The sequence below is a fragment of the Theobroma cacao genome, chromosome 6 (genome assembly GCF_053813885.1).
Source record: "Theobroma cacao isolate CCN51 chromosome 6, ASM5381388v1, whole genome shotgun sequence".
Lineage (NCBI taxonomy): Eukaryota > Viridiplantae > Streptophyta > Magnoliopsida > Malvales > Malvaceae > Theobroma > Theobroma cacao.
The window spans coordinates 22532974-22548420 of NC_142644.1; the positions used below are offsets into that span (position 1 = coordinate 22532974).

The window sequence follows — 15447 nt, forward strand, 5'->3', positions numbered from 1 at the left end:
TACTTTTTATAGCGTAAAAGCTAAATAAATTTATACATACTGAAATACAGTAAGCCAAAATATTTAATTTAATTTACAATAACCAGAGGGCCCCCGAATAAACAAAAGTAAAGAGGACTGTGAACTTACGGTTTGGAAAATGCAGATCCAATAGTAGTCCTCGATGAGATCAGCTATCTACAGTCTATACTGAACCTGAAATGGGTGGAAAGGAGTTGGGTGAGATTTTGCAATCCCAATGAGTAAACAGACATTATCATAAATATCTAAAGGCGAGTAAAATGGAGGCAAGTTTAAACAATAAATTTCAACCCATTTCATAATGTTTTCAATTTATTTCTTAAACCATAAAATATTTGTAATTTACCAAAACAATTGTTAAGGCTTATGTCTTTTATTAAAACAAGGCTCAAGCCAAAACTAATCCTCGGGGATACCTTGGCCGAGGCATCTAACCGAGTCCGCCAAGGGTGTTAAAATATTCACACGTGAAACACATTTTTATTTTTAAAACCAGCCGTTCCTTGGCGTTGGCCGAGTTACACATTCACGTGGGGGTTCGACGTGAAGTGAACTCTAATACTACCCCAGGAGTTACCCTCCTCGCCTCTACAACCGGAGTAACTATATAACTGGGTTTACCGTGCCCCTCTAATAGGCAGTCCACGGAAACCCGTCACTGCAGTGACTAACCCACCAATTTTAATAAAATTTCGACAGTATAACGTGGCTTTTATTTATTTATCCAGCCTACATAGTAAAACAACTTACATAAATTTCCCAATGCATTCACAAAATATAGCCACATATACTCATTTCTCATAAGCCATTCCTAGGAAAATATATATTTTTCAAGTCAATTTGTAGCCTCCAATTACTCAATTTCATAATCAATACAATATATTTTTATTTGTCACATTTATTCCTAAAACATCAAAAATCCTGTTTTAATCTCGTTCTCATTTCATAAAATACATAAAGGGCATTTAAAATAAACTCTAGATAATTTACAATAATAATAAGTTTACTCACCGTTTGTACAAAATAAAAGCTTTCTAAGCGCCCCGATCACTACTCGTCGGGTACGACTTCTTTGCCTTTTCCGGAAGGCTTTCCTCCTAGACACATTACAAAAATTTACACAATTCATCACATTGATGCTAAATCACTATATAATTAACTTAAATCCTATACTAATGCATGGTATGAAATGCAATAGCCTAAAACGACTTAAATGCGGTATTAACCTATTTTTGGCACTTTGCCCGATAAATTGCTAACGCGCTCCATTTTAGCTCTAAATCATCCCATTCTCTCTCCAACATTTCTAACCATTAAATATCAGCCAATAACCTTCTAAAAACAACAAAATCAGCTCACTCCCTTCCTTGGAAAATTCGGCCAAAAATGGGACATTAACTCGGTAAATTTTCTATTTTGTTTTTCTATCACGTTTAATCGTTTTTCATCATTTCTCTTCATTTTCCTTAGAATAAAATCAATTCATCATCATTGTACAGCATTGAGCATTCAGCCAAGAGTGGGTATTGTGAAAATTTACTGATTTCTTGCCCAATTTAATTTCTAAACACATTTAACTAACTAAAACTATCAATTTAACTAAAAATCAAAACCTAAAAATTTCAATTTCTCTCTCCTAGAATTTCGTCCAGCCCTTGATATCACTTTTTGATCTCTCTCCTCAAGCATGCTAAATGGAAATAAAGGCATAGGAAAGGTAGAAATCAAGCTAAAATCGAAAAATCTTACCGTTAGACGCTTAAACGGTCGAAAACCGCGAATTTCTCTTTGAATTTTCTTGTTTCTCTTTGGTTTTTCTTTTCTTCTTCCTTTCCTCTCTATTTCCTCTGTTTTTCTTCCTTATGGCCGGCCAGCACTCAAAATTTGGGTTTAAATGGCTGACTTTTCATTAAAATAATATTATTTCATTAAAAAATGCCATGTGTCACTTTCCCATTGGCCCATTTTTAAAATTTCATCCATTTGTTTCCAAATTTTCACCATACACTTGTCTCATATATTCATAGCTTAGATAAAATTCTCAGACTCATCCAAAGTCTCGGTGGAGTAATTTTTGCAATTTACACTTTTGCCCCCGTAAAAGTCAAAAATTACATTTTTGCCCCAAAAATTGAAAAATTGTCCATAGACATATTTTTCACCCCTTATACTCATACCATTCTCCAATTTGTCAAATTTGATCTAAATTCTCTCAAAATCTCAAATTTTGTCCATGGGTGGCAAAATTACGATTTTGCCCCTACACTCCAAAAATCACCAGAATTAAACTTTTTCACTTCCTATCATTAAATTATACTCCAAATAGTTAATCTTGGTCAAAAATTTCACTCCATGATCAAATTATTATCTTAGGTGGCAAAATGACGATTTTGCCCTTAAATATCAAAATTTCTAATTTTACCCCAAATGAACCCTCGAACTCCGAACAATCATTTTTAGTCATTCATGGACTATAAAATATTAAATTTCATCCTACAATTCCTATTTGAACTAGTTCGAGGTTAAATAAATTTAAGTGTACCGTTAGGTACAATATCAGGTTTCGTTTATTCTTAGGTGCTTTTCTAGCGTAATAACATGCTACTCAATGCATGTATGTCATGACATGTATTTATAGGGTCGGGTTTTACATATAAGCTGAGAGTGGTATAAGTATTAACATTAAAAAGTACTTGAGGAGAATTTAGTTTCAAGTCTTGTAATTTCAAGTACAATTTGTAAATTAGTTAAGGAAGAATGATGTTATATTCATATGAAAGAGTGGAATAAAGGATGATAGAAGTTAACCCTGATAATGAAGTCAGATAATGAAACTTTCTTAATATATTATGGGAATTGGAATTCGAAAATGCGTGAGGCATACATGATTTAAATGAATATGAGTTTTAAGTGACAAATCAATATCGAAATGCAATAAGGATACAATATATAAGAGACATGAAGGATAATCGAGGAATAAGGATGACTTTTAGGAATTGTAGTATTGCATAAGATGCAATGATCAAGTCAAGATAAATTTTTGAGATACCAATGGGATTATAAAACATACACGCATAATAGATTATAATTCAATGGAGATGACATTGTGATGCAATGATATACAGTACAAGGAAACTTAAGCATATAATTGGAAATGATAAGAAGAGAATATAAGTATATAAATGATGAGGAACTATGCACAGGCATGATGAGAATTTGTATGAATTATGAAGATTATTCTATTGAATCTTGATTGTGGATGGGAATGAATTAAGAGAAATGAGTCTGAAGGCATTTGAAAACAGAGACTCATATATATAATGAGGAATATAGACATTTGAATGTACATGTATATGTATGTGTGGAGTAGTGATGTACCCAACTAAAATGAATAATGGTTTTAGTGGTTCGAGATTTGAACTCAATATATTTGATGAGTTGTATAGATAATGTAACGATTAAGAATCTTATCAGAAGACGATTTATGGTGACCTAAGGAATTTTGGAGAAATAGTTAAGGGAATATAATCTATAGTACGATTAAGCCATATGAGATGGATTAATAGGATTAAGAAGATTGAAATTTCCTAAATGCAAAGTAAACATGAAATATGTAGAAATAATTAAAGCCATTAATTTTCCCGAACGCTGAGGATATGTACAGGAATGAGTATGGCGTGTTAATGATATTGTAAACTACACAATAATGTATGAGGATAGGATGAATGAATGAAAGTCGAGAAGTTTGATATGGAATGAAGTAATAAGATAGTGATTGGTATACCTAAATAAGAATAAAATGCGATCGAAATTGGTATGATTGAGATGGAGTTATGGTTCAAGCTTAGTGATAGTAATAGAAGCATGCTTGGTGTCTCGATATAAGAGATCATAATTATGAAGGTTATTGTTGATCTGATTTTAAAGGATAATAATAGACATAAGCGAAGTACTTAAGTTGAATTGGAGGTAAATGAGGTGAACAAATCGAAATTCCCTATAAAGGGGAGGACATAAGAAGTCGAGCATTAGATGAGAAAATAATACCCCCACATTTTCTCTGAGTTCAGTACATGAAATTTTGAGGTCAAAATTTTATTTTAAGGGGGGTAGTGTTGTCAAGCCCGACCTTATAATATACTTTCCATGTCATTCATATGATTGACAATATGCTTGCATACTTGGAAAACCCCGAAAGAAAAATCGTTAAAAGACGACAATGTACCAAATGGTACAATTAAGTTAATTTAAGCCTCGAACTAGATCAAATAGAGAATTTAAAATGAAATTAAGAATATTAAAGTCCCAGAATGGTTTAATATGGTGATTTGGAGTTCGAGGATCAATTTAGAGTCAAACAGAAATTTTTACTGTCTGGGGGCAAAATGGTCATTTGCCACCTAGAGACGCAATGGGAATTTTTAGAAAAGAATTTTTTTTTGGCCCCATTTGACTTATTGGAGTATAATTTGAGGGTTTGGCAGTGAAAAAGCTTAATTTCGGTGATTTCTAGAGTGTAGGGGCAAAATCGTAATTTTACCATCCGCGAACAAAATTTGAGATTTTGAGAGAATTTAGATCAAATTTGACAAATTGGAGAATGGTATGAGTATAAGGGATGAAAAATATGTCTATGGGTAATTTTTCAATTTTTGAGGCAAAAATGTAATTTTTGACTTTTACGGAGGTAAAAGTGTAAATTTTAAAAATTACTCCACCAAGACTTTGGATAAGTCTGAGAATTTTATCTATGCTATGGATATGTGGGACAAGTGTATGGTGAAAATTGAAAACAAATGGATGGCTAGAATTTAAGGAATTAATAAAACATTAAAAAAATAAATAAAATAATATTATATTATTTTAGCATTTAAAAAGGTAAAAATTCCAGAATTCTCATCTTCTTCAGCCGTCCAAACCAGGGGAGAAAAGGGGGAAAAAAACAAATAAGAACCCTACCTGAAAATTTGAGGAAAATCAAGAGAAATCAAGAAATCAAGCACTGAAAAGGTAAATTTCATTGATTTTCCTTGTGATTTTCACTACCCATGCATTTTTTTCTCATTTCCATGCAAAATTAGAAAGTGGGTATGGACACCCATGCTGGCCAAACCTCCATGGATGAGTTTTGAGCTTGATTTTTGGTTGATTTTAATTGAATTAAGTGATTTTAGTTAAGTTATATTGAAATATAGCAAAAATAAGCTAGAGATATAATTTTCTCCCATTGAAACCCATTATGCTGAATTTTCTAGGGGAATATTGGCTGCTGATCTTAATGTTTATTTGAGGAATTATGATGAATAATGATGAATTATGAGCCTAGAAAAATAATGGGAATTTTCGGAGCAAAAATACAATTTTTTACCTATTAGGGGTATTTTCGTAATTTGCTATCAGGATTGATAATTTGCACCACACTGAGGGACATTAAGTCAATTTGGGTGCAATTGAGGTATAGAAACTGAAAAAAATTAATTTGGAGTTTAAACGGACGCGTATATCGATTTATCGGGTAAAAGACCGAAATAGGCTAATACCGCATTTAGGCAAAAATTTAGACATTTTTGCATTCCATATCAAGCATTAGTAGTCTAAATTAGTTTAATTTCAATTTAGTACCAATGTGGTGAATTTCTCGATTTTGTACTGTGTCAAGGTGGTGAGTCCTCTGATAAAAGCAAGAGAATTGCACTCGAGGACCAATAGTCTGAGTATTTCGAAAATCCCCACTCTAGACGCAGTGAGTAACCTTACCATCATTTTAATTATCTAAAGTATGTTTTTATTCGGTTTTGGTGAATTTTATGAAAATGAGTTCAAATGGTAAATTTTTATGTTTTGTAAACAAAATGAGTTTAAATGAAAATATTTTATAAATTGTCTTGAAACGAAATAACGATTTTGAAAATAGAGTAATTGGAGACCACTGATATGTTGTAAATTTAAAATTGAATTAATGGCTTATGTCATTGTATTGGCATGATTGGCTAGGCTGTGTTTTTCATGAATTGTATGAATTGCTTTATTTTACCCTTGCAGGCTGGGTAGTAATATATTAGCCCTGTCATGCTGTCAAAATTTTATTGTATGGTGGGTTTGACCTGCTGCAGTGGGCTGGGTTCTGTGGACTAGCCTATTAGAGGGGCACGAAATCCTGTTATATTTTTACCTCGGTTGGAGAGGTGAGTAGGGTAACTCCCAAGGTATAACTTTAAAGTTCACTTCAAGCCAAACAACCACGTGAAGGGGAACTCGACCAACGCCAAGGAATGGCTATGTTTTCAAAATAAAAACATGACTTTCTAATAGCCTTGGCGGACTCAGTTGGGATAGCCCTCGGCCAAGGTATCCTAGATAATTGAGTATGATAATAATTTTTGACATGAGCCAAGCTTTTTAAGAAATTCATAAGCCATACTGATTACTTGCTTTAAATAAATTGATTTCATTTGGTTGAAATAAGTTGAAAGATGATAAATTACAATTTGATGAAATGTTTTAATAGTCTGCTTTTACTCGACTTTAGATATTTTGAGTGATGTTTGTTTACTCACTGGGATTTTATAATCTCACCACCCTCATTTCCACCAATTTCAGGCTCCAAATAGATTATAGATAACTGATATCGGCGAGGATTACAGTTGAACTTGCCACATTCAAAGACTGTAGGTTCATTTCTTTTGATACTTTTGGTCATTCGTGGGCCCACGTGTCACTGTAAATTAAATTCTATACTTTGGTTATCTGTATTCCGGTATGTAAGAATTTATTTTGCTTTTACGCTATAAAAATTATTTATGCAGTGTTCTTAAAATATCTTTTTACGTGAAAATTGAATATTTTATTTAATATTTTTATTTTATTATAACAGTCATAATTCTATTTTAAACGAATGTTTTAGACATCCAAAATTATTTTTGATTATGAAGTATGTGTTTTCCACTTACATACTATATTTTTAGATGATTTTGAGATTTTTGGGTTAAATGACCAAAATACCCCTGTGAGACGAAAATTATTATTTTATTTGTTTAAGTTGGAAACAGTTACCCACAGGGGAAATGAGAAGTTGATATTAAAGCCTTGCGAGGTTCCGGTTGATATTCCGGGTAATGAACGTCGATCGAGACGTCGCGACGGTTGTCACAGGCTCGATGGGAGTTCCGGGTCGTGACAAAAAGTGTCACCAAGAATATTTTTAATAACGTATTTTAGAAGTGTAGTAGTGTGCATAAAGATAATAATAATAATAACATTGAATACTAGTACTTTATTTCATTATTGGTTTTCATGTTTGCAGGAATCTTTGGTCTTGTTTTACGTTAAAAGTTCGTTATGGAGAGTTTAATAGAGTTGTTGTAAAAAATAAAAGGTAAAGTATAACTACTACATAGAGAGAAAGTATTGATTACAATGAAACTTTTTTCATGTATCATTTAAGGATGTTTTAAGAATAATTATGGCATCAGTAGCTCATTATAATTTAGAACTACACCAGATGGATGTTTTAAAGGGATGGTGTGTAGACTCAAAACGTCTATTTAAGAACTCAAACAAGCTTCTCATTAATGGTATCTTCAAATTAAGGAAGTAATCACATCTTGCGATTTTGTTGAGAACAAGGTAGACAAATGATATATCTCAAAGATCAATTGGAACAAGTTTATTTTTCTTATTTTGTGTGTTTATAGAATTTGCTTGCAAGTAGTAGTTTGGGGATGCTACAAAAAACTAAGAAGTTATTGTCTAGGGAATTTGACATGAAAGATTTTGGGGAAGCATCTAAATATTTTTGAAATTAAAATCTATAGGGATAGATCTCGTGACTTGTTGGGACTCTCTCAACGTGCATATATTGATAAGTGTTGAATAGATTTTCTATACTTAATTGTAAAGATAAAGATGTGCTAATTATTAAAGGAAATAAATTGAACTTGATACAATGTCCTAAAAATGATGTTGAGAGATAATCAATGAAAAAGTATCATATGAAGGTTGATGTATACTTTTGTTTGGGCCAAAAACCATTTAAAACAAAAAAACAATAGCAAATAAAGAGTCATGAAGCCAAAGACATTGTCTTCATAGCAAGGAGCTTTTCATATTTTTAAATATCATGTTCAACTTCATCCTCTCTTGACTTTAGTACAATTTTGTATTAGTTTTGTTTGTTTTATTTGTTTGATTGGTTTAATTATTAATTTTTATTCACAAATGTGAAAAGATATATGATTTTAATTATAATATTTACTTGTAATATATAATGTTATAAAAATAATAAGATAAAGAGCTGTTAAAAAAATCGGAAAGAAATCTTTGATGATGTTATATATATTTAAGTTTTAAATTATTTAGTTATATTTTAACTATATACTTGACCAATTATATATTATTGTTAAAACATAGCAGTGTTCTCTTATCTACTTACTACACATATTTATCTACATATATATATATATATATATATGATATACAATAGATTTTATTAAAAATACTAATTATAAATCAATGAATTGGTTCATGATTGATGTTTCGTGTGCCTCCATACAGGGAATAAAGGTTCTATTCTATCCTAGGCTCCAACCATTCATTAAGCCCCACGGGGCCCTTTGGCCCAATTATTTTAGGAAAAATAAAATCAATAATTGCATATGGCTAAATCATGTACATCTTTATTTTCATTTAGATTATGCATAGATTTAATTAATTTATTTATTTTAGTTCATGACTATCTGCCATTAATATTATAAATTGAATTTATATTTGATACACTATTAATATATAGATTCTATATATTATTACATGAACTAAATGTTATCTCCTTATTAAAAAATAAATTAAAAATTTAGACATATTAAAAATAAATACTCATAATTTTTAAAATATTTATTTTAAAAAAATTTAAATTTTCTCCATGTATATTTATGAGATAACACTCTACAATTAAATGATACTATATAAATATTATTTTAAGACAGCATATCAAATATAAATCATTATAAATTAAGATCATATTTTTATCCTCGGACAAAAAAAAATTCTATTACAAAACCTTGTTTTCACATTTTGCTAAATACCCCAAGGTTTTTGATAAACAACAGGAAAATTGACTTTCCTAAGAGTTTTAACTGCCTTGAGTTCTTCCCCATGCTACCTTTGTGAATCTAACAAGACCATAAGACCATAAGAAGAAAGCAGAATCAACCAGTTGGCAAAAGATATATTGAGGCAATAAAATTTTGGTTAAAACTTGTGGCTGTGCTTCACGGGTTTCATAAGCCAATGCAATCAAGCCTGTCATCATTTGGCATGATGCATTTTTAACACTTCGCCTAACATTGATCACAAGAAATAATGCTTTGACTCCAATTGATTCTCCTTTGAGATAGATCGATACATATATATTTCTTTTATAGTTTCTTGAAATAATTAACAGAATAGTTTTCACAAGACTTGCTGTTGTACCTTTCAGTCACGAGGTATTGGATTCATACACAGAAGAATGTGCCTGATTAGGAAAGTAAACTACAGGAAATGGGCAGTTGGTTGGATGGACAGAATAGACCCAAGATTCAAGAAGCCAATGGCTTTCATCAAAGATTCAATTACAAGCAGGGAAAAACCTCTGATATGTAATGAGATTTAGGACCTTTACAAGAGAATTCTTCGATGAGGGAGGTTTAACTTGGTTAGGCTTTGATAGTTTAGTCAGTTTAATTTACAAACAACAGGCTAAATAAAATTTAATCTTTCCTTATACTATAAGACAAAAATAATAAGTGGGATATAATTAGATTTTGTTTTCTCTTGTAATTTGATTCCTTCATCTGCTGCCCCATCAAGTTTAAATCCTTCTGGTGGGTTGTTTGTTACTAATATAAAAGGATGGAAAGAGAAATGGTGCTCATTACTTTATATAAGCATGATGCAATCACTTCTGCCGCCCCCCACCCCCCCTGGTTTTTAGCAGGCTTTGACCTTCAAATTGAAAATGAACCATCCAATTGTTGCAGCTTTCATGAATGAAACTAGACCCTCCAACATATAGAATTATCTAAATTTGTTGTTGATTATTCTCCTTTAACTCACAGCTCATTTCTCGAACATGCACCCCACGTTCAACCATTACATACACTAAAATGGAGAAACCAACACAACAATCAGCACCCCAAAATTTTGTCAAACTCTCTGTACTCCCCAATAACACACCTCTCTCTAAAATCATTTGGAAGAGGGGACTCCTTTTTGTTATTTTTTGGTCTCCTTTCCCTCTTCCATACCTCTCTCGTACACCAAAGACAAACAACAATATCTTTCTCTCCCTTTGTTATTTGTTCTTTGTATTGCTTGACTCCTTGCAACAAGTTGTTTTCCAGAAACATTAAAAGATGGTTCGGGCTCTTGAACAAGAACAAGAAAATTATAGGTCTAGGTTGTTTCATTTCAGGGATATGAATGAGAACACAGGAAGACATGCAAAGAGTTTGAGTATTGAGAGTGCTAGTAGATTAGAAGAGGCAGGTATGGGGGAAGAGGTAGCAGTTAGAAGTCAGGGATCAAGAACTCAAAATGATCTACTGTCATTGAATAGAGGCGACAGGGGTCTCAGGTCAAGGATCGGCAAGGAAGAAATGGCTGCTGCCTTCCAAGCCAGAGAAAAGCAGCTATTAAATGGCAAGCTTCTTACTTCTTTAGACTAGGGATGGATTTAACTGCATGCAATGTTTTATACTATATATTTCCATTGTATTCTAGGAGTCATCAATAATCTTTCAAATTTTGATATGATTGAAAAGAAAATAAACAGTATGATATGTTATAGATTAATTCCTCTAAGCAGAGAGTTTTATGGTATAGAATTATACATCCCTAGAGAAACATTTTTCTAATGTTGGAGATTTTGGTTTTCTATATTATAAAACATAAAGAGAAGGCTGGTTTCTTATTGTTGACTGTTGGTTATGAAATATATGCATGATTTTGATTCAGATATGGAGCAGATGAAGGAAAAGTTTGCTAAATTACTCTTAGGTGAGGATATGTCAGGTGGAGGGAAGGGAGTTTCGTCAGCTTTAGCATTGTCAAATGCCATTACAAACCTTGCAGGTATTTTCTCCTTTCCTGTTTTTTCTCTCTCCTATATAATACAGCACTAAATTGAGAATGGCTTTTGCCTAATCAATAGGAAATGACAATACTTTGGTCTCATCAGTATATATGCTCTCCTATATTTATCAATTTCTCTTGATTCTGTTTCTCGTTGTACCTCAATGTCTTCCAGCTTCTGTCTTTGGTGAACAATCACGCCTAGAGCCTATGTCAGCTGAAAGGAAAGGAAGGTGGAGAAAAGAAATAGATTGGCTCTTATCTGTCACTGATCACATTGTTGAATTTGTTCCTTCTCAACAGAAAAACAAAGATGGATCAAACATGGAGGTATCTCTCTCCACCCTTCTTTCTGACAGTATCTGAGCAATTATATGGCTATATCTATATGCATACATGCATTTTCTCCAGGGATCAAGTATAGCTTAGAATCTTTATTTCTTGATTATCAGATAATGGTCACAAAGCAACGGGCAGATCTTCATATGAACATTCCTGCCTTGCGGAAAATTGACACATTGCTTACTGTAAGGACATAGACTTATATATGCTTTTAGTTCATTTAAACATAGATTTGCTCAATCGTGATAATAATCAAGCAACAATCTAGTACCTCATTTAATGATGCTAAACTTACAATGCTCAGGACTGCCTAGATAACTTCAAGGACCAAAATGAATTCTTTTATTTGTCAAGAGATGCCCCAGACTCAGAAAAAGGAAACAACAAGAGAAAAGATGACAAATGGTGGCTGCCTACTGTAAAAGTTCCCCAAGATGGTTTGTCAGATGCATCAAGAAAAAACCTGCAGTACCAAAAGGATTGTGTGTCTCAAGTGCTTAAAGCAGCAATGGCAATTAATGCCCAAGTTCTGTCAGAGATGGAGGTCCCTGAAAACTATATTGAATCCCTCCCCAAGGTAAAGAAGGAAAATTCCAAATATCTAATATGTTGCATGCAATCTAGTTTCACGAATCCCTTGCTCACCGTTACCTTTCGTTGTTTATTTTTTTAGAATGGGAGAGCTAGTCTTGGTGATTCAATCTATAGGAGTATCACAGTTGAATTCTTTGATCCTGATCAATTTCTCTCCACCATGGACTTATCATCAGAGCACAAGATTGTAGACCTCAAGAATAGAATTGAGGCATCTATAATAATATGGAAGAGGAAGATGAACCAAAAGGACGGAAAATCAGCTTGGGGTTCCGCTGTTAGCCTGGAGAAGAGAGAACTCTTTGAGGAGAGAGCTGAGACCATCTTACTCATTATCAAACAACGGTTCCCAGGAATTCCTCAATCTTCACTAGACATCAGCAAAATCCAATACAACCGGGTACTTGATTTTGCAGATACATAGAAATTTTTTATAAAACATTGGCATGATCCTCTTAGACAATGCATCGTGACTATCTCCTATTGCTTTTTCTTAGTGTCCTATCACAATGATAGCTCAAGTTTTCCTCTTAATGTAAGCATAGCCTGAGAAGGTCAAACCTCTCGTAGTCCTTTTCATGGTAAAGGAAGCTTGATCCATGAGAATATCACCTACGCCTTGGAAACTTATTTTATGGATTTTTTGTTGGCATCACAGGATGTAGGGCAGGCTGTCCTAGAGAGCTACTCAAGAATACTGGAAAGCTTGGCCTTTACGGTCTTGTCTAGGATTGAAGATGTCCTCCACGCTGATTTTGTTGCCCAAAATCCCAGTCAAGCATCATGCAAAAGGAACCCTTTAACGGATGACAGCCAACCTATTTTGGTGCTTCCAAACCCAAAATATGATGCGGATACGCCCAACTCCATGACCCTCTCAGATTTACTTACGTGGAGTTTAGATCAAAATGACTCTGAGGCTAACAAAGACTCGACAGATGAGTTATCCAAAGAGGGAGATGCAAAGCACATGCAGAAACTGAACGTAGTGACTAACAAGAAGGTTTCCTATCTTGAAAGCTTGGGCGGATTAAGAAGCCCAACGGCGCGCCATTGAAGACAATAATAGCGGAGAAGATTAAGGGAAAATAATAGAACAACTGAAAGCTGTTAGAGCGATAGAAAGATAGAGAGAGTGTGATAGATTAAGGAATATAAAGAGTGAGAAAGCCTGACCTTCACATATAATTTTTCACACCTAGGATGGATTACTCTGACTTGTGGGCTGCTTTATTATTCTATTCCTTCCTTTTGTAAATAGGGAAGATAACTAAAACTGTGGAATTAAAAGCATTTATATATGCTATCTTTGAAAACCAATAAAGCAATTGTAGTTTGATAGCCACTGAACAACAAATGATTTATGACTTTATCTTCAGAATCCGTGTTTCTCAAATGCTACCACACCGAATAGCTATTTATCCCCATTGATTGTGAAATTGTCTCGTCGTTATTAAGCTTTCCCTATCCTACATTTTCATACAGTGGATCAATGACTTGGTAGTAGATATGACTTGTGATATAATCACACGAATTCAGCATCTTTCCAGAGAATGAGGCATTTATTAGTTATGACTCCCCTGCTGAAGAGAAGTAAAGGGCAGACGAAAGCAATGCTGAGCAGCCTTCTTACCAGAAAAAAAGTTAAGATTTCCTTAACAGTGGAAATGGGCGGTAGACATTTTCAATTCTTGAATGGAAATACTGATTTGTTATCAGACATGACGGGATCACTATCAAACACCACAGATTGGAACTAAAAGTAATGCACCAATTAAGCATGAAACAAATGTCACTGGATTGAAAGTTAACAAGGTGATTTGTAGCATTACATGTCTCAAAACCAAAAGAAGATACATACAATGAAAAGCTTATAAGAGTTCCACTAAATTAGATCTTGCCACGTGGCCCAGGCTTTGGTGGAAGTTGTGGGCCCTTCTTGATTGGTAGAAGGTCATCAGAAGCAGTGGCACTGAGGAAAAGGAGGAGGGAACCACCTCCCAAGAGCAGGAACTTGAGCAACAATCCTCTCTTGGTGAATGGAGCTGCAAATGTCTCAAAGAACTTGCTCTGCAATTCCAAACGCTTGTGCACAATGTTAGTGAATCTTAAACACTCTCCTATCAGGAATTATTGCAAATAATTAAGGTGAATTTGACAGGACTTAAATCATTCTTGACCAATGACTGGAGACATGGGTAGGTGTATGCCTGACTCTTCCCATGTTTGAGATGACCGTTAGTAATTAAACTACACTAACAACAGTTTAGTTAAGGTCGCTACCTCTATATGTTACCAGAATAATAGCAATGACCATTGTCCAGGATGTTGTTACAGTCTTGGATTCATAAATCTTGGAATGGAGTCAAGAAATTTCTCTATTCTACATCCTTCATAATTTTACTTTACTTTGACGATTAAATCATAAAATCTAGCTCAGTTGGTTTAGAGCACCCATATAGTAAGTGGGGAAGGTCTTGAGCTCGACTCTCAATGAACGCAGGTTCCATTCAGCATCAAGTTTGACTGCAAAAGTCAATCTTGACCATAAGTGTTTATGGATAGAGGTTTCTGTTAACATGAACTAGAGTATGACCGGTGTGCGACACACGGGCCTCTTTGCACTCCCTCTCTTTGCTTCAACAGTAAACTCTGATCTCTTTGCAGCCCTTTCTTTCTCTCTCTTTGCTCCAATATCTTTTCTCTTTCACTCTCTCTGCCCTCCACGTGGTCAATGCTGGAAGCCCCATTGGGGCTTCTTTTTAAATATGTTATAGATGCGCTAGTATATCATATACAATATCAGAAGGCATCAATCTGTGTAAAGTAGTCTGTAAATCCTTCCCCAAGTATCAAATTCATCAAAATTGGAAATAAGGTTCAAACCTGAAGAGAGTTGTATGGTGAAGAAGCATCAGACCCATACAAGTCCCATTGCCCTGTTGTGTTGCCCAAATCCTCCAAATCAAAGTACACGCTCTTATCACCATACTTTGCTACCACAGCACCAGCCCTATCAAATACCAAAAAAGACATACAAGAAAGAACTATAAAGATTAGCCACCCTCGTAGTCAAAGAGCCAAATATTTAAACAATATTATATATGTATAAATTGGGCTCAAAGCATAAGGATTTATTCCCAGGCAACACAAGTCAGGTTACCTGTAGTTTTTGGGTTTGAAACTCTGGCGACTTGGCTTGACAAAGAGCTTGGTTCCACTGAGGGAGCTTCCACCAAGGCCCTTGATGGTCGTGGGTTGAACAGCAGCTAAGGTTGCAACAGAAGCCATGGCCTTGGTTTTGGTTCCTGACTATTTTTCTTGCGGGTTTAGTTCAGTTGGCAATGGGGATGTTTGGGCTTTTGATCTTCTGCGTGGATC

The 15447-nt window shown here is 34.0% G+C and overlaps 2 protein-coding genes and 2 long non-coding RNA genes across 4 annotated transcripts; 2 read left to right on the forward strand and 2 right to left on the reverse strand.

The window, feature by feature from the left end:
• On the reverse strand, positions 1-1877 carry LOC148762180 (uncharacterized). Its single transcript, XR_016027246.1, has 3 exons — positions 1771-1877; positions 1033-1118; positions 1-195 (listed from the first exon to the last, which is right to left on the reverse strand). It is a non-coding gene; the product is annotated as an uncharacterized LOC148762180 (long non-coding RNA).
• Positions 1878-4903: 3026 nt separating this feature from the next.
• Positions 4904-6888, forward strand: LOC148762181 (uncharacterized). Its single transcript, XR_016027189.1, has 3 exons — positions 4904-5031; positions 5681-5764; positions 6622-6888. It is a non-coding gene; the product is annotated as an uncharacterized LOC148762181 (long non-coding RNA).
• A 3081-nt stretch (positions 6889-9969) lies between these two features.
• On the forward strand, positions 9970-13447 carry ROPGEF12 (RHO guanyl-nucleotide exchange factor 12). The gene is made up of 7 exons (XM_018123306.2): positions 9970-10698; positions 11014-11130; positions 11306-11460; positions 11583-11657; positions 11777-12049; positions 12146-12466; positions 12725-13447. The coding sequence occupies exons 1-7, from the start codon at positions 10413-10415 to the stop codon at positions 13121-13123; spliced, it is 1626 nt and encodes a 541-aa protein (XP_017978795.2). The 5' UTR covers positions 9970-10412; the 3' UTR covers positions 13124-13447.
• A 393-nt stretch (positions 13448-13840) lies between these two features.
• PSAH2 (photosystem I subunit H2) lies at positions 13841-15413 on the reverse strand. The gene is made up of 3 exons (XM_007024124.3): positions 15230-15413; positions 14953-15079; positions 13841-14136 (listed from the first exon to the last, which is right to left on the reverse strand). The coding sequence occupies exons 1-3, from the start codon at positions 15355-15357 to the stop codon at positions 13957-13959; spliced, it is 435 nt and encodes a 144-aa protein (XP_007024186.1). The 5' UTR covers positions 15358-15413; the 3' UTR covers positions 13841-13956.
• Positions 15414-15447: the final 34 nt, after the last annotated feature.